The following is a 27,185-nucleotide window of genomic DNA, read 5'->3' as shown; positions in this document are numbered from 1 at the left end:
ACTTCATCTTAATGGAATTCACGTTTTCACTCTACTTGAGGAACAAACTATTCTAAAACTCTTGTGAGTATTGGTGTCAAAGGTTTTTACGTGTTAGAGTGGGTTTACACATGATCCTTATGCTAACACACAAGGGCGATGGGAGTCCTTGAATACCATAAGTTACTGATGGAAAAACAAGAACACCAAGTGCTTTTAATTAGATTTATTATTCTTTTGCCTACTAATTTAAGAAAACTTGGGAAAAAAAAGTCATTTATGTGTAGGGGTTGAACCAGATGTTATTTCATCAGCAGCATCTTTATGATAGGTAAAATTGTGAAATAAAACTTGTGAGTCTGTACTTGAATCAACACATCACCTTTTCCCTTAAGTAGTTCAGCATAGGACTTTGCTTGGCAATATTGCGAGGAATGATTAATATTTTATACTGCTTTAGTGTTTAGAGTTGCACTGGAGTACTGCTGTATGGCTATGTTAGAGTTTGAAGCGTGTTGAAACTCAAATAGCTCCAAGTAAATGTTTCAGTAACCTTTTTAACCATTTGTGTTTAGGATTCTTTCTCATATCTAAGTAGGCTGTGTGTTATTCACTGAATGTGAGGAAAATAATAAACAATTTATAGCACAGAGGATATGGAAAGCACAGTTGCCCATAGTAAAAACTAGTCTAATTTTGTCATTTTAACTAATGCCAAGGTTTTTGCAGGCTTTCAATAAATATAACAGATATGGGGGGAGAGAGGGGACATCATTTGTATTTTACCTTTTTACTTCTGTGGGTATTATTTAGGCATTATTTACAGGCAGTGCATTTGGAACTGAATTAAGTGAGCAGGATCTTCATTCTAAACTTAGCAGAATTAGCAAGAGTCACATTTTGACTAAAGGTTTAGGTTGTTCTGTATAGGTGTGGAAAAAACTAACTTGTACTAACAGCACCTATGTCATGTTTTTTCCTTTTTTTTTTTTTTTCTTTCCTTTGGAAATTTGATTCTGATGGACTTGCACCCCAAGTTAGAATACAGGCTTATGCTGAGAACCTGAAACGCAGATAAATGCTTCCATAAAAGTCACCTTTAGTGTTGTTTTCCAACAAGCAAATGGGGGGATGGAAAAATGGACAACTTTACCAACATAGTAAGCCTTTAGTAACTTGGAAATTTTTGTGGGGAATTAATTTCTGCATACCTGATGCTCTTTGTAATAGGAACATTGTGTTTTGCTACTTGTTCTAGTTGCATGTAATACTCAAAATGTATATAACTTAATATGTGTTACCAAAAGGATATTCCAAAACAGGTATTGTTTCATAACTGGATCATAATAGTGATTAAGTAGAATAAAACAGCATTTGCTAGGAAATCACTAGATGAAGTAAACAATGTATTGTCAGCTGTCTTAGAGGTCTAAGAATTGAATGTGCTTTCATGTAATTAGTATATGCGTAGCAAAGAAAATAAAGGTGTTACATAGTGAGTCTCTGTTTATTTAAAACATACACTTAAGTATTTGCTAAGTAAGTATGTAAAGATGTAAGTAAGTTTACAAGAAATATTTTGATAGATTTCCAGTACAACAATAACATAAGGCCTAAAGCTTCTGAATGTTAGGGATGGAACAGTTTATGTAATGATGTTTGGATGTTCTATCACCACCAGCTATGTGAGTGGCCTGGAAGACCATCATTTTACAAGTTATTAAACTTACTAGAACATACAGTAATATCACAAAATATCCCACCTTCTCTCTGTCAGAATCAATTTCACTAGTAGGGTATACACACAGGAATGAAAATGCCTTTTAACTACAAGAACTGACCAGTCACAACAGTGAGTTCTTGCAATTAGTGGCTGTTTTAGGTTCAGATGTAGCTGAACAATACCTTACAGTACTTTTTAATTAAAAGTTAATAAATCAATATCAGCCTATTTAAAAAATAATTGTGGGGGAAAAAAGCATAAACTGCTGTAATATGGATTGGAGGGAAACTTCAGTGAGTCAAACTAAGTCACACAGGGAGGCTTACAATCTCATGGTCTCATGTTGTAACTAGCTTTGTTCTGAAATGTCAGCCAGAAATCTAGAAATGAGTCTTCCTCCCTTCTTTTTTCTGAATTTTTTTTTTCTGAATTTAAGTGTAGTCATAGTAAGATTTCAGTCTGAGTCTGAAAAGACTACTGTCGTGTTGAAAGCAGAAACACAGGAGAGTGGCACTTCTGTGAGTGTTTGAACAAAGAATGGGCAGATAAATTGTATATTATGTTTACTGTTTAAAATCTTTTCAAAGAACTTTGTCATCCTGGCCAGTTGTGATCATATCCAAGTGAAGGCTGATGGTAAAGTAATTTACTGCTCTAATTTTAAGTAGTATTTTTAGAATGTGTCTTCCTTGAATAACCCAAAACTCAGAACATCGCTTAATGGCTTTTAGTTGTGTCTGGTCTGATCAGCACCGTCCTTGTTTGAGTTGTGATTTTGGAAAGGCTTATAGCAGGTACTTGTGCTTATTTCTTTATTTCTTTTCTTAATCATTTTATCTCCAAAGAAAACGGTTTATATCTGTGAATTTTATTTTTACTCATTCAAAAATTAAGTAAGAACCACTGCTTGCCTTCCTCCCTCCTCCTGTTTCTTTATAATCTGTATTCATCAGTTAACATTCTAGTCAATGCCAACATCTACAAAAAGGGAAGGAGAGAAGACCCAGGAGACTACAGACCTATTAGTCTAACCTCACTCCCTGGAAAAGTTGTGGAGACAATTGTCTGGAGATATTGAAAGACACTTAAAAAAACAAAGCTGTTACTGTTCCATAGTCAACATGGATTCATGGAGGATAAGCTCTAAGTAATTTAACTTCTTTCTATGACAAGGTCACCCGCGTGATGGAGGAAGAGAAGGTGTTGGACATGATCTTTCTGGATTTCAGTAAGATCTTTCCTGCAGTCATCTGTCCAGAGAAATTGTCCAACTGTGAAATAAGCAGGTTCACAATATGATGGATGGTGAACTGGCTTAATGGGTTGAAGAGTTTGGGTCCTACATCTGGCTAGGAACCATCAGCAATGGTGTTCCCCAGGGCTCCATTCTGAGGCCAGTCCTGTTCAATGTTTTTATCAACGATCTGGATTTAAGACTGGAGTGCATCCTCATTTCTGTAGATCATACTGAACTAAAATGCTGAATTTTTGACTCCCTGAAGATGCTTTGCAGAAGGATCTAGATAGATTGTAATACTGGGAGTTCTGTGACACCATGAAGTTCAAATGAAAATGCTGGATGCTGCTGGAGAGTAGTTTGGCTGAACGGGATATGAGGGTGCTGGTGACAGCTGTGTGTCCTGCCAGCCAAGGAGACAAACTGTTTTTTGGGTGCATACAACACAACAAGGACTGCCAATCAAAAGAGGTGATATTTTGTATTGATGTGGTCTTATCTTGAATTTTGCACATAGTTCTTGGGCACCACAAAATAAAAACATTTTTAAGGTTCTTGAAAGCCTCCAGAGGAGGGAAGGCAGCAAAGCTGGTAATAGGGCTGGAAAGCTCCTCCTATGAGGAGAGGCTGGAGGCTGAGGGTGATTCAGTTGTCCAGTATAGAGAAAAGGAGGTCAAAAAGGGGAAGCAGAGGTAGGTGTTGGGCTCTGCTCCTGGGAGCTGATGGCACAGAGCTCCTGGCAGGATGGGAATGGCACAGAGCTGCACTAGGGGAGGATCAGGCTAGGCACTGGGAAACATTTCTTATCCACAAGGGTGATCAAACACTAAAACAGGCTTCCTGGAGAAATGGCTGATGCTCAGTGCTTCTCAGTGTTCAAAAGGCACTTGGACAATGCCCTCAACAACACGCTGTAAGTTTTTGGTCGGCACCAAAGTGGTCAGGTGGTTGAATTTAAAAGGTCAGCTTTGAAAGGTCCCTTCCAACAGAACCATTCTGTTCTATTGTGTCTTTAAATTTTTGATCCATCTCAAATGCTTCCTTATGAATTACTGGAAATATTTCTATTTTCTGGCAACCAAGACGGTAAAATAACCAACGTTCTGAAGTATCTATGAAGTGCTCTCTTTAAAAGTATATTTACAGACACTCTGAATTTGGCTGGCAGGGCAGTGTGGTGTTTAGTTACCTGACAGGAATTAGAATTGCTTTAGTCTAGCAGCTCTTAATAGCAACAAAAGAACCTGTAAGATTTGTGCACAAAGCTGAATTTGTTGGTGTGGTACTACTCTGGATATAAACTTAATTTATGAATTATAAGTGACAAAGCTACATATTATCTTCTGTGATACTTTCCCTTCTAGCTTCTCTTATGGTTCTACTTAGTATAGCTTTTCTCATTTGAATTTCTAATTGCAATTGAGACAATCTTGAAAGGATTTCCATGTAGTAGTTCTTCCTGAATGGGGTCAGGGAGATGTACAGAGAGGCATGGCATTTCTCTCTCTGCCCTTGTATCTTACACAGGTAGAAAAGAGCAGAATGTGTCAGAACCCTTGCAGTGGGAGGAAGGAAAACAAATGAAACAAAAACGTGCACTAATTCATGTATTTTACAGGGTTTTTTTTGCCATCATTTCAGTAATTTCTTGAAACATTTTGAATATCACGTGGGGAAAAAGACCTCTGACTCTAGTCTCTCTGCTATCCATATTGCTTTATCTGCAGTATGACTTGATATTGGGAGGAAATTTACTGTGAGGGTGGTGAGATACTGGAACAGGTTGCCTGGAGTGGTTGTGGATTCTCCCTCCCTGAAAGCATTAAGTGGCCAGACTGGATGGGGCTGTGAGCAGCCTGGTCTAGAGGGAGGTGTCCCTGCCTATAGCAGGGGGTTGGAACTTAGGTCTCTTACAAACCAAACTATTCTGTGTTGTCATCTGTTAAGTACAGGTAGTGTTCAGTGGAATGCAGCATTCTAAATTAAAAATCAAAGGAAAATGATGTTAAAGTATAATTGTGCAAACTAATGTGACATCAGTTGAGTATAACTGTATTAGCATATTCTTAGAAACCTTTTCTTCTATGCACGGTGCTCAAGGAGGCATGATCTGGAAAGCAGAGATAAATTTGTATTAAAATGTTCCTATTTTGTTGAAGCTGGAAAGTTTGCTTTGTTGAGAACAAATGTTCTCATTTGTTCTAACTAGTGAGAAACTCAGAGGAAATGTAAATTTTTTTTTTTCTTCTTTAGAAGTAGTCTACTTTGTAATATTTACAGAAGGATTCTGCTTTTTAGGATTTACTGACCAGCTCTACCTTTAAAATGTTGCAGATCTGATTGGGTCTAGAATGGTTAGGCAGGGATTTGCACTTTGCACCACTGTTTCCAGAGGGAGATGGTTGACATTTACCTGTAGAATGGCGCTGAGTTGAGTGGAAAAGAGCAGGTACTTTGTATACTTGATGGGACAAGAAATAGATGAGATCAATCGCCAAACCATGAGGTGTACATTAAAGAACTTAGTATGCCTAAGAAAATAGAAGTGAGAATGAAATCTTTCTTCATTGAATTACATCTACCTGAAAAACTAAAATTGCTCTAAATAAACAGCTGGGATCTTTTTCATCTTTCTGCGGTTACCTGATGGAATGTAACCAATTGTTTTGGAGCAGAATATTCTACCTGTGAAAATTTTCTTCATCTTTTTCCCATTATTCTTCATGCAGATTTTAAGTGCTAATAGCTGACCTGTGCTTGTTATCCTCTAATACTTAATAGTCTACAGTGATGAACAGTCATAGGTTTGGTGTGCAATTTTAACAGTTGTTTTAATTGCACTGTTGAATTAAAATAGTAGTGTTTTGTTGAAGTACCCAAAGTGATGCCATACTTGCCTCTAGGAATGCCAAGTGTTTGTATGAAAGAACTTTTAGCTGAATGAGCAAGGTTACAACTGATGCATGGAATTTACTGCTAGCAGATCTATAGATAGTCTGCGATATGTTTATAACTCCTTCCGAGAAAGCATTTAGCAAAGAAGTATGAGAGAATGTTGTCCAACAGAATATATTTACAGCCTGCCCAGTGGAGACTTTTGCTCTTTTCAGCTGTGCTTAATGCATTTTGAACCTATTTTAGTAGTATTTTGTGTGTAATTTATTTGGGGAGTGAATATAATTTTGAATCCAACTTTGTTTTTACTAATTATGCCCAAATTAGTAGCTCATATGGAAAGTCAGGAAGTGTCATTCAGTGCTACCATTGATTACCAAACTGTAAGTTGAATGTGTTTACTACAAATACTTGGAAAGACCTGAAATCTTTCAAGGTCAGTTACTTTCCCAGTACCTAGATGCTGTAGTGACAACCCTGGTATGCTCAATTTTAGTTAATGAGCTAAAATTATCTTTGGAAGGAGCTAAAATAAAAAAAAACATGGACTGGATGATAATCATCTGTACTCTACTGTATTGCTTTTATTTCTATTTTTTTCATTGAGAAGTTAGAGGGGTACTTTAAAATTAACATCAGAGAACTTGCTTGGAAGACACCAAACAACTGCCAGTGTCTGCCTGTCTCCTTTTCACAGTAGTCTGTTGAATATTAACCCCTTGTCTTTACAGATAATGCATTTCTGTAAATATTTGGGTAAGAGTAGCATGAAGATGAATTTTAAGCTAGTCTCAGCTTGATATTTTAATTGTTTTATTTAATTCAGAGAACTGAGTATTTGGTGTTTTCCTTCCAGTTTATACATGTATTAGGGTATAATCCTGCTTAACATCTCTGCTTAACATTACGTAAGGATGACTTAGTCTATTGCTGGTCTTTGCTTTCTTTGTTGCTGACCTTGCTTGAAAGCATAAAAGCTAAGTAATGCTTCTTCATTGATGTGCCAGTGAAACTTGGTCTCAGTAGGCTGAGCTTTATACTATTAATAGAAGCAGATAATGCTAAGATTTATTTCTAATTTCTTCCCCCATATCCTTAATGGGCTTAAGTAATAGAACTCAAATAAAATAATAATAATAATAAAAGAACATATTTCATTGTACTGACAGCAGTATCTGATTGCTTTTTTTTTGAATTACCATAGTGTCGTTCAGCAAATGATCTCATATGAAGTACCTGAACGGAAAAATAATCTTTGATTCAAAGTGTTCGATATTGTAGGTTAGCATTTAACATAGATCAAACTTTTGCAAACTGATGGTAGTGCAGAAGAATACAGTTTAGAGATCTATCTTTCGTGCTTCCTACCTTGATAAATAATTTCTCAGTGGCCTATTTGAACCAAGTCAGGATAACAATCAGGTTACACTGTAAAATAAAAATGATTGTAATAAATAAATGAAACCCCAAAATATTTGAACTAAGATCTTTGTCAAACTGACAAAAATTGTGAGGAAGGGTCTGTGTGGAGGGAAAGAGAAGCTGAGGGATTTATTCTTGATGTTCAAAGATTCGTGCATTGTATTCCCATTACCCCTTTAAGCATTTGTCTATGAACTCAGCCACTTAACTCTATTAGCAATAATCTTTGTGTTTCTTTGATGTCTGGGATATCCTTAATGAAAAATTAATGAACACTGTATGATTTGGTCTAACTCTTAGGAATATCTTGCACTCCTACATTTCCAGAAGTAATGTCTATCCCAAGTGTCAGTAAATCGTTTACATACGTTGCATATTCAGGTGTATTGAAAAAGTAAAAATATCATCTAATAAAATGATAAAAGGCACTGAGTTTTTGCTCTTGGCACAGAAGCAAGGTGGATTGTAGAAAGATTTTTTTACTGTTTTACTTCTAAAATGTTTTGACATACTATAAGAATATCGGCTTGTCTTCAGAAGTGGTATGAGCATTTAGAATGGCAGTCTGCTTTTGAGGTTGTGACAAGCCAAATTAGAGATGTGGGAGTTGTCTGGAAAATTAGTGTACTTTGCAGAATAACCCACATTTTAATTTCAGGTTCCCACTGCAAGGATCTGGCATGTGAAATCTCTGAAGTCAGTGATAGAGGAGCACAAGCTATGACTAGGCCTCTGATGTACCTTAAGAAGGGTTATCATCCTGCCTTCATGTAACTTGCATTCATATGATGGTCACACTACTGTGTGGCTTCATCAAGCTGCTTAGGGAGTGATGCTTTGGCTCTGCTTGACTACTAAACTGCTTCTGGTAACTTTGGTTACTTTGCTGAATAGCACCAGTGCCCAGGGAAGCTTCGGGAAGTATTTACGATGCTTTACATAGTTGCAGAAAAGGAGCTTCCATCTAATTTACTGCTGTGGTTTAATCTCATTGGGCAACTAAGCACCACATGGTCACTTGCTCAGTCCTCCACAGCAGGATGGGAAGGTGAATCAGAAGGGTAAAAAGGCAAGATCTCATGAGTTGAGCTTAGAAGTTTTAATAGCACAAAATCTATACGTGCAAGCGAAGCAATATACTAATTCCCTTTGGAAGGTAGATGTTCAGTCATTTCCTGCAAAATGAGACTGAATCACGTGTAACAGTTACTTGAGAACATTTATTTATTTTACTTGAGCATAACTTCCCCAGCCCTACTTTGCTGCACTCTTTCCCTCCCAACTTTTATTGCTGAGGATGTTGTTCCTATAGTGCAGGGTAGCTTGTGTTCTACTGGAGTCAGCTTTCCTTGGCTGTGTCCCCTCCCAGTTCCTTGTGCACCCCCAGGCTGCTCACTCACTTGGACTCGGGGTATCTCACCTTGCTCAGTGCCAGCAAAACGTAGCTGTGTTGTCAACACTATTTTCATCGAGAATTCAAAAGGTAGCACTGTATCAGTTACTGTGAGGAAAATTAACTGTATGCCAGTCAAAATCAGGACATACAAAGTATATATATGTACATAATTGCAGCATAAAACAGGCTTTTTTGTTTCAAATTGGTTATGTACTTAAACATTTAATTTACTCGTCTCTTTACCTAGTGATATTTTCAGAATAGGGGGTGCCTCATTTTTCTGTCTAGATCAAGGTATTAGAAATATATTCTGTACTTGAAGCATTTTTTCTATCTTAAATGGGAATTAGTGAAACTGTGGGCTAAGGAATCAGTTGGCTTATCTGCAGTGAACTGTATATGTGTAAAAGTACTAATTAAAAGATAAATGTGGTGGAGTTTTATGAAGCAACTGTGAGCATTTCACTTTGGCTCATCTATGTGCAGATGCAGCTTTCATTAAGGAGTAAGGAGTCTGAGCTGGCAAGCTGAGTTCTTTCCTGGCAATCTAAGATTCTCTACAGTTGCCGTGTATCTTAGGATATTGTTATTGCTAGTATTTTGGAGAAGGCAGGGCTTCTCTTAAAAAAAAAGATGTTTGCAAACAACCTACCAAGTTACCATTCTTCTTTTTTCAGTTATAAAACTAAGAAAGCAGAATAGTAGTTTTCACGTTTCCACCAGTGGTGTTTGGTGCAGATAGAGAGGTTTTGAGAATTGACTTAAACTTGTCTTTTAGTGGTCTTGAGATTATACAGAGAAATGCAAGGGGTCGCATGTTGACAGCTGTGTATGTACTGATTTGATGTTTAGTTTCTTGAGTCTGCAACTCATCTTACTGCAGAAATACTGAGTGAAGTGACATAATGATGGGGTTTTTTTTTCCTCCTCTTGTAGTGTGCTGGAGAAGAGAACTGGGTGGACAGTCGGACTATTTATGTTGGGCATCGTGAACCACCTCCAGGCACTGAAGCATACATTCCTCAGAGATTTCCAGATAACAGAATAGTCTCATCAAAGGTACTGTTCTTTCACTCATTTGCATAAATCAGTTTAATTTATGCTCTGTGTGTTTATTTTATTCCTCCAAGATATTCTTTCTGTATTTCCTATATTTCTTCTTTCCCATGATTGGCAAAGGTAAGTAAACATCTGAAGTTTCTTCCACAGAAACTAATTGTCAAATTGCCTCTCATATGAGTAAGAATAAAATAACTCATCCAGTGTTTGATGAAATACATAGCAAAGTTTTAGAATGAGGCTGTGCTTTTCCACAAAGGAATGAAAAAGTAATTTTCACAGACTTGCTTTGAGAACCTCACTAACACTGTAAGCTCAGAACTGTATGCTTGCATACGAAAGTGGATCTGAACACTTGCCTTCCTTTAATATATGGCAAAGCTGTAATAAAATGTGTGCTTCTCAAACTGTCTCATTTCTTACATAATTTTTTTTAATATCTTCATTCACTACCATCTTTACTATATTCTTTCTATATCTCTTTCAAAGACAGTATGCTTAGAAAAACAGTCTATTGTCTAAACATCTTTAATTAGGTAAAATATTTAAAAGGTAATACAGTAAGTAATCCAGGTGGAATATGGTCAGACAAATACAATAGGAAATCCTGTACTCTGCACATTACTTTGTGCATTATTGCAGCATAAACACATTTTATGCAAATCTTTGTAATTGTGTGACTTTTTAATCATGTACATTTTGTCTAGAATTTACATACATAGAGCTATTGAAGGAAGTTACTGCGACTGCTTTTTGAAATAAAAAGCATCCTACTTTGTTCTAAAAGATGCTTGACATCTTTTTCTGATAGTGAAATTAGAAGTTTTGAGTTACAATGACTTCCTGTCACCCCTGCTGAAGCGTACCACCTAATTGTGCAGACATCGTTTAGTTTCTGTAATTTTTCAGCGAGTGTTGATGAACCTCAATTGATGCATTTTTTTTTTCCCATGTGGAGGAATTCAATGATAACCCTTTGATTCACCTGCACTTCCTTGTCAGACTCCATTCTGTGAGGCTGCCCCTCCACTGCCATCTGTCATAGAGAATGTGACAGAATATTGGTGGAAAGATTCAGTCTATACTGCCATATCACTAGCAACTTCCTCTGATACTGTGGGCCAACATAGTACAATGGGAAGTATTACTTTTGGAGTAGCCCTTGTTTTCTTGTTTTTTAGAAGGGATTAGAATTTGCAGAAGTCCTTTGTACAGCTACATACTTTTTACAGTACAGTTCCCAAAAGTGCAGAAAGTTCAACTTAGATTACAATTGTATTGATATAGAAAACTTGTCATGCTATCTTTCCTGTCCTTTGCAATTAAAGTTGATTATTTATGTGTTCTATCCCAGATATTCTATGTAAAGTGCTACTGTGATTAGAATTCATTGGTTCTTGTTCTGTAAGCTACCTAGCTCACAACTTTCCACTCTGTCCTTCTTGCCGTCTCCCTTAGAAGCTCTCTGAAGGAGTATCTACTGCAGCTTAAGAAAGGCAACCTTAAACTTGCTGCAAAATAACGAAATAACACAATATTATAATCAGAAACTTATAGCTGTTAGAGTAAAATACGTATGTGCAAGCATACTATATAATGTTACCTCAACCATGAAGGGTGTTTCCATAGTTTTTCATCAGTAGGACAGACAGTAATTTTCAGCTATGGTGTTATAGGTCTTTAATGCTTATACAGGAAAGATAATGATTGGTCTTCAAGGATGAGAAACCCTGAACATCTAAGTTCAAATTCTACCAATTTAAGACAAATTGAATTTCTAAAAAGAGTAGCTTAAAACTATGAGGAAACCTCATCAATTGGACTGTATGTTCCTGTATTAACAAATGTCCTGTCATAAAACCCTGAAAAAATATGGCCACTTGAAGTAATTGGGAAAGTCTGAGGCTTTTTCCTTCCAAAGTTAAACTTCACGATGCTGCACAAGTGGTTTCCTGGTGTCAGCAAGATGATAATTTGATTCTGGTGCAGGGGGATATTTCTTGTACATTGTGTTGTCACTGTAGAATGTGGTAAATGCTCCATCTGTTTAAGGGCATATTCCTGCTCATGGAAAAACTGATCTATACAGACCTTGGGCAAACAAAAATGGATTTTTGATTTCATATGACTTTTAACAACATATTGCAAAAATTCTGTGTCAAATTAATAAAAAAGCAAAAAAACTGTTTTAGATCAAACATAATATGAAACTTCCTTAAGGTCCATACTTCATACTTTGTGCTCAGGGTGTCCCATACAGTGTGGCAATGTATCCATAAGCCTATCCAGTTCCAGCACCCCTGCACTGGACAGGGACACCCTGTAGATCAGGTTACCCACGCAGCCTGAACCCTGTAGATCAGGCCCACGTAGCCTGAAAGCTTCCAGTGCAGGTGCATCCTCAGCTGCTCTGGACAGCCTGTTCCAATGCTTCACCAATGTCAGTATTTGTTGATTTGTGATTTACCCAAAACTGATAACTTTAATATACAAGTTTTTGTGGATTTCTTTGTTATTTTTTGAACCCATATGAATTTTTAGAATAATTAATGCACAGTGAAACTTCAGAAGTTTGATAAAATAAAACAATAAACTTTCATTTTGAAATTCCTGCTTCCTAAATTTCAGTGATGATTACAAGTCCTTGAATCTGAGAGCAACCATTATTATTTTTATCATCTTGATTCTGTTAGTGGTCTTTTGCCATACTCTTCCAAGGCTGCACAGTCTTAGCCTGTTCAGCAATTTTGTGAAGAAGCAGTTTATACCTCTGCTTAGATTTGTCTGTATCTTTTCCTAAGCGTTGTTAGTATTTAAGACTGTGAAATGCATAGGCCATTCAGTGTATAGGCTAGCTGTTGATTTGAGGCATACCTAATTTTTTTTTATTCTTTTTTTTTGTAATTTCCAGTGTTCCATATTTTCACTGTTGATCTTCTGTATCTTCACAGAACTGCTGTATTTCACAAATTTTGTTCATTTGTAGACAAATTAGGGGTTTGCAATTCCAATTCTAGTTGAATCAATGAACTGAAGACTAATTGTGTGTGTATACGTATGCCTTTTTTAAACAAAGGTGAAGGTACATATAAAAAATGGTAGGAGCTGTATGGAATTCTCTGAGCATGTCCTCAGTTTCAGCTGATTATTGGTTTAGAGAGAACATGCAGAACGAACCACAAGAGATACAAAATTTTGAAGGTTCCAAGATAGATATAATCTGACTGAATGAACCACAATCACATTTCTGGTGTGTCAGACTGACAAAAATATTGGGAACACTCTGCAGGGAGATGACTTTTTTTTCTGTACCACCTATAGAAAATCAAGGTTACAGATATTTGCAAAAACTCTGGGTAAGCATTTTGTTCTTGTTTTCAGTCTGTGGGCAATCAATAGGTAGCATTTTTGCCTAGTGAGCCTGTCTAGCTTCAAACTTTCATAGTTTCATGAAGGGAAATTTCTACAGCTACCAAAGATACATGTGTGTCCATCACTGACATAACTGGAAGCAGTGGAGTTCAAGCCTCCAAAAGGTTGATGCTAAAAGGAGTAGGCTGAGATTCCCTGAAATACAAGGCTGATTGTACAGTGGAAGCAGAACTGTTACTTGAAGAGTTTGCCTTTGCATAAAGATTTCATTCAATTTAAGTTATGATATGAAATTATGAAATGCAGATTTATAGTGCAGCTTTGTTTCCTTTTGTTGCTTTTTAAGAAGTGAAATAGTGAATTTTAGATAACAAAATAATACTATCACTTGCTACTTTGAAATGCTGTATAGCTATATTCACTGACCAGAAGCGCTCCCATTTTTGCTTTCACAAATAATAGTATTGTCTGTTGCTTGCTTGTTTCCTTGGGGCTTCTCTTTGAATGCTGATCCAAATGCTGATTTGTATGAGAATAGCCTGAAACGATAATACTGCATGTTGAGAGTCCTCTGAACTGCAAGCAAAATCTTAGTTCCTTTCAGTACTAATCTGATTAATTGTGAGTCATCTCAATCTCGGTGACTAATAGTTAAATAAAATTAAGTAATTCTGGCATTTTTCAGAGGTTACTCTTGGATTTTTTCCTCCTTTCAGCAGAGATTTGTTTGCTTTCCGTGCAGTGCTCACTTCTAACATCCTGTTATAAAACCACAAAGACTGGAGGTGGTAAGGCTCTATTCTTATTGTTGTGCTACATTTGGAAGAAATCTTAATTCTGAAGCTTAAAAATTGTTCAAGTACCTCCACCGCTACTTGAAACTCAGAGGAGTCCTGGGCTGTCCCAGACATCTCCAAGGTCATGGTTTTTATCTGCAAGGATTTATTTGATCTCTATGAGGACATGACCCAACAGCTTTAAGTTGAGGAGTTCAAATACAGCCCTAAGCACTGACGTTTGAAAGTCAAAAAAGCATCTCAAGCTCACAGTGGAAACTGGCACAGCTGTGTGTGTGAAGCGCAAATATTTGTATAGTGTCCCTTGTGGTACAGGAAAGAACAGTAGACTTAAGTGCATATGGGAAAGGTGCAAGGGGTGTTTTGTGTTCCTTTTAGCATGGACATACTGATCAGCTCTAAAGGCACCTGTAACGCAGAGCTCCTGCCTTGTGCCCAGGCACTCCACTGACTTGTAGTCAGTGCAGTCTGAAGCAGAATATCAGACCTGATGCTGCTGGGGTTAAAATAGCAAGGTTTACCAAGCTGTATCTAAGAGTGAGTGAGGCAGGTGCTTTTAGCAATGAAGAGTAAATGGACTTAATCTGAATTAGTCACAAATAGTTCCTCATCAATGGACTTGTCTTGGTCCCACCTAATGGGACGCAATACCTTTAGGATGAAGTAATGGAATGCAGTGCATCATGAGATTTTCCTTACAGGCATGATAACATAGTTTCTTCCTGTGGATAATGCCCAATACTTTGAGTTAGAAACAGCTATTAGGTCTTCGTGATCCACTTCTTGGTAGGATTTGCAGGTCAGTGGCTCTCTCTAACCTCTCATGTGCTCCCAAGGAAAGTAATTTGCCACACTCCTCACTCAGCCTGGGATTAAGTTGTTTTTTATTCTCTGCTGGTACAGAGTAAAGTTTGTCATATAAATATGGAGTCTGCACACTGGGGGGGTGAGGGTGGGGATGAAGAAAGGAAGGAAAGGAAATGAAGCAGGTCCAAACCTGATACTGTTCCACTCACTACAAAACTTAATTCTCTTCCCTTTGCATATGAAAAAACTAAGCACTTCTGATCTCATACCCACTCTTGCATCTATTATGCTAACATTCTCTGAGACTGTTAGTTTCTTTAACTTGTAGTGCAATAATAAATAATAATAAAATAACAGTCTTCAAAATCCTGGGGGATGCCGTTGTCAGAGGAGTTCCTGGAGATACAGCCTCAATCTGATGAAACTGAGAATTGTTAAATTAAGAAAGGACTATGATGAATATCGTATTTCAGTTTGTAGCAGAAATCTAGTTTTACAAGTAGCTATTTTTAAGGAGCCCTATGGCAAAATGTTTGTCCTTTCATGGTTCTGTATTTTATTTTCTGACAGATAAAAGACTGAACATAGGAATACTGTGATTAATGTATATCACTGGGGATTAGTCTTAGATTTCATGCTTGCTACCCTTTACCCAAAACCCCAAATGTGTACTGACTACTTGAACTAATTTCCTCAGATCGCCATCTCTGATATGAGCCAGGATGGCATTGGTCCTCTTGACCACCTGGGCACACTGCTGGCTCATGTTCAGATGAGCATCGACCAACACTCCCAGGTCTTTTTCTTCTATACAGACTTCTAGCCACTATTCCTCAGGCCTGTTGTGTTGGGTTGTTGTGGCCAAAGGACAGGACTGAACTTCATCTCACTGGCCTCAGCCCAGCTATCCAGCCTCTGTAGGACATTCCCTACCCCCCAAGCAGATAAATGCTTCCCCTGAACTTGGTGTAGTTAGCAAACTTACTGCAGATGCACTCCATCCTCTGTTTCTCCTGGAAGTGTTTATGGCTAAATATTAATTAACTATTTGTAGATACTGCATTAAACTAATGGTGGTTGGGAGAGTGACGGAGGGAGATGTAGGTGGAATAAATACTTGGTATCTTTGAAATCCAGTATAATGAAGTTCTAAAATTTGTCTGTGTATTACTGTTGCCATTTAAGCTTCTCATTAATGTGAATGTCTCTAAGATTGTAAAGAACAAGATACATTAATGCTGATTATGCTGTCTGTCATGAACTACTGGGAGAAAGCACGTGGTGGACTTCCCTTTTCTGTATTCAAATCACATCTTTCTTGTTGCTTATCACAACAGGAACTTTAAATGACTGGGGCTATTGTACAAGGACAACTCCTAATCCAGTCTAACCACTTTTATTTTGAAATTGTGCAGCCAAAGCAAGTAGCTGAGTAGTATGAATAGAATTCCAGTCCCATGCAAGTGTTCTGACTGAAAGATGAGAGCACTTAACTTTCCAGCTCTTATGTGTACGTTTGCATGGGTTTTGGCTAAGTGGTGATACAATAATGAAGTAACTTATTAAACAGAATAAGTGTTTACTTCAGAAATATTTTTTGACATATCATAAAGGGAATAACATTTAGTTCATATCTTACATATGCATAAATAAAAGCATAAGGCAGTGGTCCCTTGTGGGTCTGCTTAGTTTCAAGTTAGATGGGGCTTTGGGCAACATATTCTAATGAGGAATGTCCCTTACTGTTGTCAGGTCCATTGGAACTAGATGGTGTTTAGGGTCCCTTCCAATCTCAGCAGTTCTGAAATTCCGGATTATACATAGTAGGCTTTTTCACGTACAAAGAAGATATATTTCTTGTAGTTCTTTTTCATCTGCAGATGGAGCAGAGGTTCCTTCTATAACTCTGTTTTCATTTTCTCTCAGGGCCAAGTATAGAAGATGTGTAACTTGTGGTATGATTTGTATATCAGTATGCATCAGTGCAGTCTGAGCAAATAATTAGTAAAAGCTTCTTAGCATGTCTTCTTTGAAATGAATGTTAACTTGAAGTTGTCGTTGTATGATGTGTCAAATGATAATTTGGATAATAAGAAGATGCAGCATTAGTTTTCTTCATCAGCTTTTCACATTTGTCACACAGCTCTAGATGACGTTTTTCACATGCATTACAAAAAGCAATGCTCTAATCCAATTTTTAAAACTATAGAATGATTTGTATAAGAAAAGTAAGGTTCAACTTGCTGCAGGGCAGGGGAAGGGACCCAATGTCACAAGATTCTTTCTCACTTGCTTTTTTTCCATTTAATTTTTCTTTTTTTACATGCTCTGTTTGCACTTCGCTGTGCTGTATTTCATTTTTTTAAAGACCTGGTTGGATGGGGCTTTGAGCAACCTACTCTTGTAGAGGCTGTCCCTGCCTATGGCAGGAGGATTTGAGCTAGACAGTCTTTAAGATCTCTTTCATCCCAAGCCATTCTGTGAAATTTTGTTATTTTTACGGTTATATGCAGTTACCTACTCTGATTCAGAACTGTAGTTTATTTTGAGAACTATGTTTGCATCAAAGCCAAAGCACAGAGGCTGGCAACTTTGGTCCTCAATTTGCTGTGTTTTCATAGTTGGCTCTGAGTGCCACCTACCTCCTCACGATGCACGTTCAAAATGGAAGTGAATTAAAAACAATGTTAAGCTTCCAAGATGTTTTTTAAAATTTCTTCATTGCTTTAAATGAACTGTTCTGTAACTGAATCTCTGAGTATTGTTACTGTTCAGAAGGTCCTTGATACCAAGATTTTCTCAGCTCAGAAAATCGTACATAATGCAAATGATGTGATTTCAGGAATACATTATTGCCAATTAAAATTCTGTTTTGGTAAGCTATTAAATGTAGTAACAAAAATGATACAATTTTTAGTTTAGATTAATCCTGGATTGTGAATTATGCATTTGTCTGATTCTTAGAATAAAGGCTGTGAGTGATATTTTTCTCATAAACAATGATAATTTGTGCTTTGTTTTCAGTACACGTTTTGGAACTTTATACCAAAAAATTTGTTTGAGCAGTTCAGAAGAATAGCTAACTTCTATTTTCTCATCATTTTTCTTGTTCAGGTAAGCTACTTCTATTTTGTGATAAGTTTCTGAATTTTTCCTAAAAAAAGGAAAAAACAAGCAACCAAGGAGTTTAGAAAAGTTTAAGAAACCACTGGCTTTGATGAATGGAGAAGTAAATAGTTGAACTTTGTTAGGCACATCACTGATGATGTGGCAAAAGGGGTTTTATTTGATTCCCAGGTTGTACGTGTGAATCTAACCTAAAGACAAATCTGGTTTGATGGCATCTCTTGATGAAATGCAATAGAATTTTACTCTTTATTTTATAGTAAGTAAGCATCCAGATGAGTAAATCCATTCTTGTAAATTATGCTGATGACTAAATTTTGCTAGTTATGCTGAAAGTTCTATTTTTTTTATAAGAGAATGATCCCTTTATAGAAATTTTCCAAGAGCTTGTCACTAAGGCTTGTAGAGAAATCAAAGTATCGATGCTTCTTCAATGCTTGCTTAGCATAATACCTAAATACTTGTTTTTATAATTTTTACTTCCAGTAATTAATTTGTTTCTTTCTAGACATCTTCACTCTGAACCTTTCACAATCACTTAAACGTATTAAAAAATAACAATCTATTAAATGAAAAACTCACTTGGCTTGCCGGACAGCATAAAAAAAAAGAGCTATTTGGATTCTCAGAATAATTTGATTTTCTTACATCCTAAACTGTCCCTTGGATTCTACCTCTTTCTCATATAATTGCAGAAGTCAGCTCAGTATTTCAGAATTTATTTCTTGTGTGCATAGGAACATCTGCGTTGTATAACATGAAAACAGCACTAGGCTGATTTCAGATTCTGCTCAGCTTTGTCTCGAAAGCTGAAGCTTTCCAGTCTCTCTTATACTTAAGCAATTGCAGGTAAATCAGATTTCTTTCTAGGCATTAGTATCTGAATGTGGTCTAAATACATGTAAGTTGCTCCAAAAGTAGTGCCTCCTAATTATTTCCATAGAAACGACACCAGATACAAAGAGCACAATAACACTGTTTGATAGAGCAGATTCTCAACTGCAGAATGCTAGTTTTCAACGTAGTCACAACCTTGTGCTCTGTATTTTTGCCTGTGATGAACAAGAGCCTGCATGTTGCACCTATAGAAAATCTACAGCAGTGGAGATGACACAGTGTTGCTGTTGCTATTGAAGAAATGCACCACCCATGACCTTACTGTGGTCACATCCATTGTTTGGTCTGTACAGCATCCAGTGAGCACTGATGAATGTCAGTCGATGCCGATTTTTTATGCATGGAGAATTTCAGTTCCACATCTTTGCTTCAGATGCATTTCCACATCAGACACCATTGTGTCAGAGTGCCCCTCTGCTGCCATCTGTCGTATGACAATGACATATAACAGAATATTGGTGGGAAGGTTCAACCTCTACTGCTGTATCACCAATGTCTGCCTCTGATGTCGTGGGCCAACACAAAAAAAAAGAGGCATGATTTTCAGAGCAGCCATTATCATAGCGTTGTACTTTTTTTTAGCCTATAATTATTTTCTTTTTTTTTTTCCTTGATATTGTATATGTTCTTAAAATCTGTTCTTTTTAGTTGAAGTTCCCTGGTACTTTGTAACATAGCAGTGAAAAGAGTACTTGAAACAACTTGATTGCATAATTCACTGCTTACATTTACATAAATATAACCAGAATATATTTGTTCCTTTTATTGCAGTTGATCATTGATACACCTACCAGTCCAGTTACAAGCGGACTTCCACTTTTATTTGTCATTACTGTAACAGCTATCAAACAGGTGAGAAATTTTCTTAGCAAAAGTAAATATAAGGAGAAATTTCTATTTGTGTACCGTTTTGTTTCTCCCTGTCTTTTTGTGTTAGGCTGTCTTAGGGCAATGCCTAAAGAATCAACATGATGAACTTGGACAGAGTAATGAATGTTGTTTTGGGTGTTTTTTTGTGACTGTAGTAGAAGTTGGTTGCTATATGTGATGTCTCATAAATTCAACACAAGCTTATGAATTATTTTAAAACTTTGATGTGTTTGTATCCAAAGGAATCATCTGCATAATTGTATTTACCCGGTATGTTTCACTTTTGTCTGTTACTAAGCAGCTGTCCATATCCTATTACATTTTTTATATGAAGACTGAAAATGAGCTTAGTAAGAATGAGAATAGCTTGTAAGATGAAACTGCTGATTTCTGGGTCCTCTGCAGAGTGAAAAGATAACAAAAAAAAGTATTTTGGCTGAAATCTTTAGTATATGCTGATGATAACATACAGTTCAAAATGATAGCTGCATTGCTTTCTAAAGACCATATTCAGTAGATGTCACGGTATTCTCTCATTTTCAGTGTGGAAATTAATCCATAAAATGGAAGTAATTTTTAGAAATCAGTTCTTACTCTATGGTTGAGTATAAAAGACAGTAATAAAAGTTGCTTTCACAAAATGAAATTGCATGATACAGTTTTGTATTATTATATAGGTTTGTAATTTAATTTTCAAGCTAGTACTACCAAAAGGAAAAGGTTTCAGTAGTTTTTCATGCAATATTCCAGTTAACAGGAGTGCTTAAATGTAGATGGAATCTCATGGTAGTTAGTGGAATCTCAGATGAATATTGAATATTTTAATTGATTAATGTTAATACATTGATATGATTATCGGATCCATGCATTATCAGAGCTTCTGATACTATAAATTTGCTCCTTGAAGGAGCAAAGAATAACATAATCCTTAACGCATCCAGAATTTTACTAGATTTGAACTAGAATGTGAGTTTATAACAGGTGCACTTAATGGCTATAATACTCTTTGTCTTTGTGTACATGTCACTGCAGCCACAAAGTAGTTTCCAAAACCTAGAGTAATAGGCACAAATATCAAGTAGAATGGTTTTATTATTTATTTTGCTTTTTACCTTCAGTTCAGTCTTTTAGGACAGCCTCTCAATTTGAGTACACAGTGGTACAGCAAGTTCCATTTCATGGGTATATTTGGGTTCAGGCATCAACAACTTCCCTACATAGAAGGGAGATTGCTTCAAGCATCTTCTACTAGGCCACTCTTATTTTTCATGAGCACTAAGAAGGTCTCTTGTTTTACTAACATTCTGTGTTGAGGAAAGAGAAGTTTCCTATGAAAGCTGAATATCAAGACAGTGTCTAGATCAGAATGCCCCCCATTTTAGCTCTAAACTTCTGAATTAAAAAGTTCATTTCATTCCAGCCAGACCCGGTGCAGAGAGTGGTTTTGATTGTCTCTTAACATGATAACTGCTTATCTTCATTGTCTTTATACTAAGTACAGATTTTTCCTATCTTAGTTGTCCAGGAAACTATAACGTGTCGTGTTTTCATGCCTTTCAGAGCTAAGTGTATGTAGTTGAGTATGGTCTGTAGTGGGATTCAGCTCTTGATTATGAGCAAAAGTTATGATCATACAATGGCTAGTAATTTAGATGTGGTTTCCTACTGTTAAGTTTGAAGTGTTGCACTTAATATAGTCTTAAAGTAGTTAAACAGTGGTTCGTTCAAGTCTGGATTATGACATGCTGTGCATAGTACAGCAGTTGCATCTTTCCAAGTCAGGTGCCAAAGCGCACACCACTTGTCTGGAGCAGTTATTCCACTAGAGTTTTAAAGATCCCGTGACTTCACAAATTACCTCTGAGAGCAAAGTGGTGATATTCTTGTTCTACAGCGGGTTTTCAGATGTGTCTAAGAGAGTCAGACGTGAAAAATTTCATGGCAATTTTTTATCTTAACTACTGATTTCTTTGTCATCTCCGATCTTTAGTCTGTTGCAAGACCTGTTAAATAGAAAGTCATTTAGACTGTTGGCATAACAGACCAATTTATAGGATAATTCATTGATCAGTGTGGCAATCTGCAAAACTTCAAACAAAAGTCTTCATCGCTGGTAGATCGTATGTAGGGTCAAAAAGTTTGACATAATTGTACAGCAGTCAGGAAATACGACCACCTTCAGTCATGGTCTCACTTTTGTCATCTTTCAGTATGGAATCCTGCTTTTCCAAAATGTGATTTTCATCCTTCTACCTTTTTAGCAGCGGTTTCTATAAATAATTTGTTCTTACTCAAGAACAAGAGTTTGAACAAAAGGTGATCTCTTAAACATCAGAAAGTGTTCCATATGTTGTAGGCATCCCTATTTATCAAAATGTCTTCATTAAAATATATAATTTTATTGACTATTTTTAACGGTGAATCCTCTTTCTCATATATGTGCAACATGAATGTACCACAATTTCATTTATTCTTGTGAAAATCTTTCCTTTTTTCCTTATTTTAAGAATCTTTTTTCTTTCTTTTAAATTTCTGTTGCAAGACAAGACTGTTCTGTCTTTACAGCCAGATGTACATCACTGCATCATTCCATTTCACTGTTTTTTAGGGTTATGAAGATTGGCTTCGACATAAAGCTGACAATGCAATGAACCAATGCCCTGTTCATTTCATTCAACATGGTAAACTGGTTAGAAAGCAAAGCCGAAAATTAAGAGTAAGTAACTATGACTTAATAGATTTTAGGAGTCAAGTTTACTTTGCATTTTTTGTAAAGAGAATTACACGGAAATGTTGTGTAGAAAATGTATTTATTAAATTTCATGATTAGCTCCATAAAATGGACCTTAAATAAACTAATTTTAATTGTGTGCCTCTGAGTTAAGTATTTTAAGAAGCTAGATATGTTTCTGCTTTATCTATGCAGAATATCTATCTATATCTTCTCTTATAGCTGTTGCTTTTGTTTTCCATTTTTTAACTTGAAATGTTTCACTCATTTTTTATTTTCTGTCTCTTCTCCATTTATGGTTCTCTGTGGGTATGCACATTAATAACTTACCTAAGCCCAATTATGACAGTCAACCCTATCAATTTGTCCTGTTTCTTATAGAGAAAAACGCATTCAAAATACTTTCTTCATTTCCCATCAAATCACAACCTTTTCCTGATAATTTGAGTTTTTTTGTTTGTTTACTTGTTTGTTCATTTTTTTGTGAGAATATGAAGTTGGTGTTGTTGCAATCTCTAAAATTGAGCAGATCTGATAAATGCTTGTTTGGGATCCCCATGTTTCTAATATCTTTGTTAGAAATATCTTCTTCTGCTCAGCTTCATATAGGCATAAACAGACCTACAGGGTTCTCTGCTTTCCTGCTGCGACCATTTATTTGAATATGGTAGCTTCTGCCTACAGCTTCCAGATAATAAATAAATAAATAAAACTAAGACATGATGTGCTCAGTATTCCATGCTCCTAAACAGTCATCCATTGCATATAAAGTGAGTGATGTAGCATAGATCTGCAATTTGTATTACATTAATAAATCCATTACATATATTTTCTCAGTTTCTCCCCAGTTCTTTACCTTTCAGAGTCTATTTCAAGGAACCAAAAAGGGTAGGAGAGACAGGCACAAGAAATACTTGTGTGGAGAGGGTATCTGTCTGTGGGTGACAGTAAAATACTCAGACCTGTATTATGCAAGAAAACAGACTAGATCACATAAAGGCAGATCCTTCTGCCCCTAAAAGCCTGTGGACATTTGATTAAGGAAAGGAAAAGGAATTGCTAAAAGATGAGGTTTCTTTTTAACTGACACATTGACCGATATCATCACAAGAGCACTTTGTTAGTATTTTGTTTACTGTTTTTTTTTCTTGGCTCCTGCCCTTTACTCTACTGCAAACTGTTTAGGTTTTTAATTTGTTTTCAGTTAGGCTGTTTTATTATAGTTTGCTCCTGGCTTGCAGGCCGATTTATACACCATAGCTCACAGAGACAGTCTTGCTAGTTAAGTTAGTAAATACTAAGGACCGCTCAATGCTATGACCTGTGAAAATCAGAATGAAGAGAACTTGTTTGTGTTTGAAAATTCACTTTCTGATGTGTAAATATTTTTTGTGGCAACCTGAAAAAGTCCAGGTACAGTTTTTTCTCCTGCATGTTCTTATTTCGACACTTGACTCCCAAGAGGGCACTGATTGCTAAACCAGACTCTTGGCTTTCTCTCTATCCAGATTAAAAGTCCTGAACAATTTGGGATCTTTCTTCAGTAGCATCTGCAGAGATTATTAAATTTGCTGTGATGTCACTGTGTTTTAAATAGCTGACAGGTGAATTAATGTTTTCAGTGGTAAAGAGGGCTAGGAAAACCAATCTAATTACCTGAGATTCTTAAAATTGCCTCTTGTAATAGTTGGATTCTCTGTTCACAGTTTATTCGAGATAATACCTGAATCGTGGTTTATGTGCTTTTGATACAATTCTTATTTTGAGTGTTTTATTATAGTTTTCCACATCACTGTCTTTTACAAATAACGATTTTGTGGCAAATCAGCAAGTTTACTCAGAGACACTTGTTAGAGTATGACAGCTTCAGCAGCAGTCTGGTTGGACAGACTCCACTGCTCTTCATGATGGAGGCTCCATGTTGTTCAGGCTGGCTCCAGCTAAGGTGTTCACTGCCTCTGGTTCCAAACTTACCACTTCTCTGTCTCACTACATACCTTCACTTACCTGAGTCTACAGAATGAAATACAAAAAATCACACGGTAAAAAGGAAGTACATGAGGAAACTAATCCCTTCATTTGAACATCTCCACACATAAATCCTTCATAGTTTGTCCTTAGACATAAAGTACCCAAATGTCCTTATGCATTTTGTAAGGTCTTTAATTAAGCCTTGTGCTTACCTACAAGTTAAATGTTTTAGCATTAGTTCTTCAGTATATTTTAGTAAACCATATCAATACTACCACAATTTCATTTTTAACTGCTGACAGCAGACAATTTTGCTTAACTAGAATTAGCCAACTCCTGGCAGACTGTTAGGAATATTAGAATTCAACTATATCATGAGAGTAATGATTAAGCTGGATCTTATCATAATGGCTTATGACATAAAGGTATCTCTAGTAGATGTTTAATGATGGTTTTTAAAAATGAAAGTGATATTCTTAAAACGTACACTGTTTTTTTACCTTTTGTTCATTTTTTTTAATTTCTCCTTTGTAAAATAGGAGCTCCAACAGTTTATAAAAGGCTGTTTCTCTCAGAGGGATGCTTTACAGTGATCTCTTGAATTTGTAGTTGGTTGGCTGTTCAGTTGCATGGTTTAACAGACTGTGAGATGCTGTCTTATGTTTGCATTAATAATGATTAATTTATTCATCTTTAGACATGGTTAAAGAGTAGGATGGACTTCTAGTGACAAATCATACTGAAAATATGTCCTTGTGTTCCTTGGAAGACTTGGAATTCTTACATTACTTTCAACTGTCTCTACACTATTCTGAGATGCTTATCCTAAAGAGCAAAAGAAAGCAGTCCATATCTCTAGCTGTTTTTGAAATAATATTTAGTTGTAGTTATTGTTGAAGCAAGGGTATATCTTCCCTCTCTCAAATAATGTTAAAAACCTTATTAATTCAGTACCTGCACAATGGTTTGACATCCTGAAAGGTAGCATGCAGTAAACATGATTCATTCCATGAAGTGTAATTCTCAGATATAGTTCTGTAGTTATTTACATCTGTGGTAACATCCTGGTCTGAATAAAATTTATGAATTTTCAAGATATTTAATGAACCAAAGTTGTGCTGCCAAATGATAATTTTTTTTCCCCCCTCTAGGTTGGTGATATTGTGATGGTAAAAGAAGATGAAACATTCCCATGTGACTTAATATTTCTATCAAGTAGTAGAGGAGATGGAACGTGTTTTGTCACAACAGCTAGTTTGGATGGTGAATCCAGTCATAAAGTAATGAAATGTTTTACATTTTCTTTTTAAGGCACAATTTGCTTTTAGGTTGGGTTTTGTATTTTTTTACTGAGAAAAAAATATAATCACATATTTGTGAACAGATGCACTGACATAAATAAGTTTTTGCCATTTGAGGGTTTTTTTTCTTGATGTTACCTTAATTTATTAAAAAATTCAAAAAAAATTTTTTTGCAGTCTGTGTATAGTATAGGCATGTGAATGACAGAGATGATTCCCAAGCATTTTTGTATTTAACTGTTTTCATGTTAATCTGATTTATGAGTACACTGCAAGGTACCTGCAAATAATATATGCAGATACCCACTACGGAACATTTCAAAGTGCTTCTTATTTGAAATATTAGTTCCTATGTAAAAGCCACTACGCCATTTTTCACAATGAAACAGATTGTGTCTGCAGATAAATGCCTTAAATCTTTGTCCTTAATTGTTCAATGTATATACATCTTTTTATTCATTCCAGACTCATTATGCTGTTCAAGATACAAAGGCATTTCACAGTGAACAAGAAATTGATGCACTACATGCTACCATTGAATGTGAACAACCTCAGCCTGACCTTTATAAGTAAGAAAATAATTCTTAGCTCTTTCATTTATCATATTCTACCAATATAAGATAGAATTACAAAATAATGACCGTGTCTTCATGATTATATTGGGCCCCAAAATGAGTCTGGAGTCAGTTTAGTCTTCCATCCATGCTCCTCTCCTGCAGGTAGGTGAAAGTTCTCTAGGGCAGGGGTCTCCACAGCGACTGCACACAGGTCAGTGGACATGCAGGACTATTCACTGAGGTGTGTGAAGGAAATGTTAGAACTTAGTTGTAACTTAGTTGTAATCTGCTCTTACTTGTAGGACACTGTCCAATCTATTGTTCCTTCACTATTTTTTTGTATTTAAGAACAAAGGTGTGTTTAATTCACCCCAAGGATACAAGAAAAACATGTGAATGATCACAAAACATTGAACAAAAATTTTCTCAGAAAATCTGTTCACATATATATTCCTTAAACATTTTTAAAGTGAGAGTAATTTGCTTTGTTTTTTGTATATGTGTGTGGCATATACACGCCTGTATACAAAGGGAATTACATGTCATGTACATTAAGAAAATGGTAATGTTGAGACATACACACATAGGAATATACCAGCTGCTATTAGCAGTAGCAGTGTTGTTAAGCTACGTGTATATTTTCCTTGCAGATTTGTCGGTCGAATAAATGTTTACCATGATAGAAATGAGCCTACAGCAAGGTAAGGAAGACCCAGTATTTCTATACGCTTAATCATTGTTAGGGCTGAGTATGTATCAATAATTAAAATTACATTAGTTTTACCAACTCTGGGCTGTCTTTTCTTGTTGATGAAATATTTTTCTCTTCAAAATTTACATTCTGTAATTTTGTACATCATAAATATTTCATCTTTTAACTTAAGACTAAACTGTCTGCAGTGTTGTGAGTGATCAAAAAGGCAACATCTAAGGAAATAGATTTTATATGAAGATCACTGTTTTCTCTACATGTTACAAAATGAGATTGCTGATGCTGGCTTTGGATTGTGAGGTTATGATTTTAATTTTAGGCATCTGTGCATTT

General features: G+C 36.2%; 1 protein-coding gene across 8 annotated transcripts in view; it reads left to right on the top strand.

Annotated features, from left to right (window-relative positions):
• The window catches only part of ATP11A (ATPase phospholipid transporting 11A), a 109,725-nt gene that overhangs the window by 46,690 nt on the left and 35,850 nt on the right, over positions 1-27,185 (top strand). For all 8 annotated transcript variants that reach the window (XM_015849203.3, XM_085535007.1, XM_085535001.1 and 5 more), the window contains exons 2-8: positions 9,589-9,711; positions 17,712-17,801; positions 19,482-19,562; positions 22,189-22,296; positions 25,434-25,562; positions 26,049-26,152; positions 26,791-26,841. In XM_015849203.3, coding sequence (XP_015704689.2) covers positions 9,589-9,711; positions 17,712-17,801; positions 19,482-19,562; positions 22,189-22,296; positions 25,434-25,562; positions 26,049-26,152; positions 26,791-26,841 — 686 coding nt within the window. The remainder of the gene's footprint in view (positions 1-9,588; positions 9,712-17,711; positions 17,802-19,481; positions 19,563-22,188; positions 22,297-25,433; positions 25,563-26,048; positions 26,153-26,790; positions 26,842-27,185) is intronic.

The sequence above is a fragment of the Coturnix japonica genome, chromosome 1 (assembly GCF_054131305.1).
Source record: "Coturnix japonica strain WE chromosome 1, WE-NBRP24, whole genome shotgun sequence".
NCBI classification, from domain to species: domain Eukaryota; kingdom Metazoa; phylum Chordata; class Aves; order Galliformes; family Phasianidae; genus Coturnix; species Coturnix japonica.
Note: the sequence above shows the minus strand (reverse complement) of the source record. Positions and strands in the feature narration are given on the sequence as shown.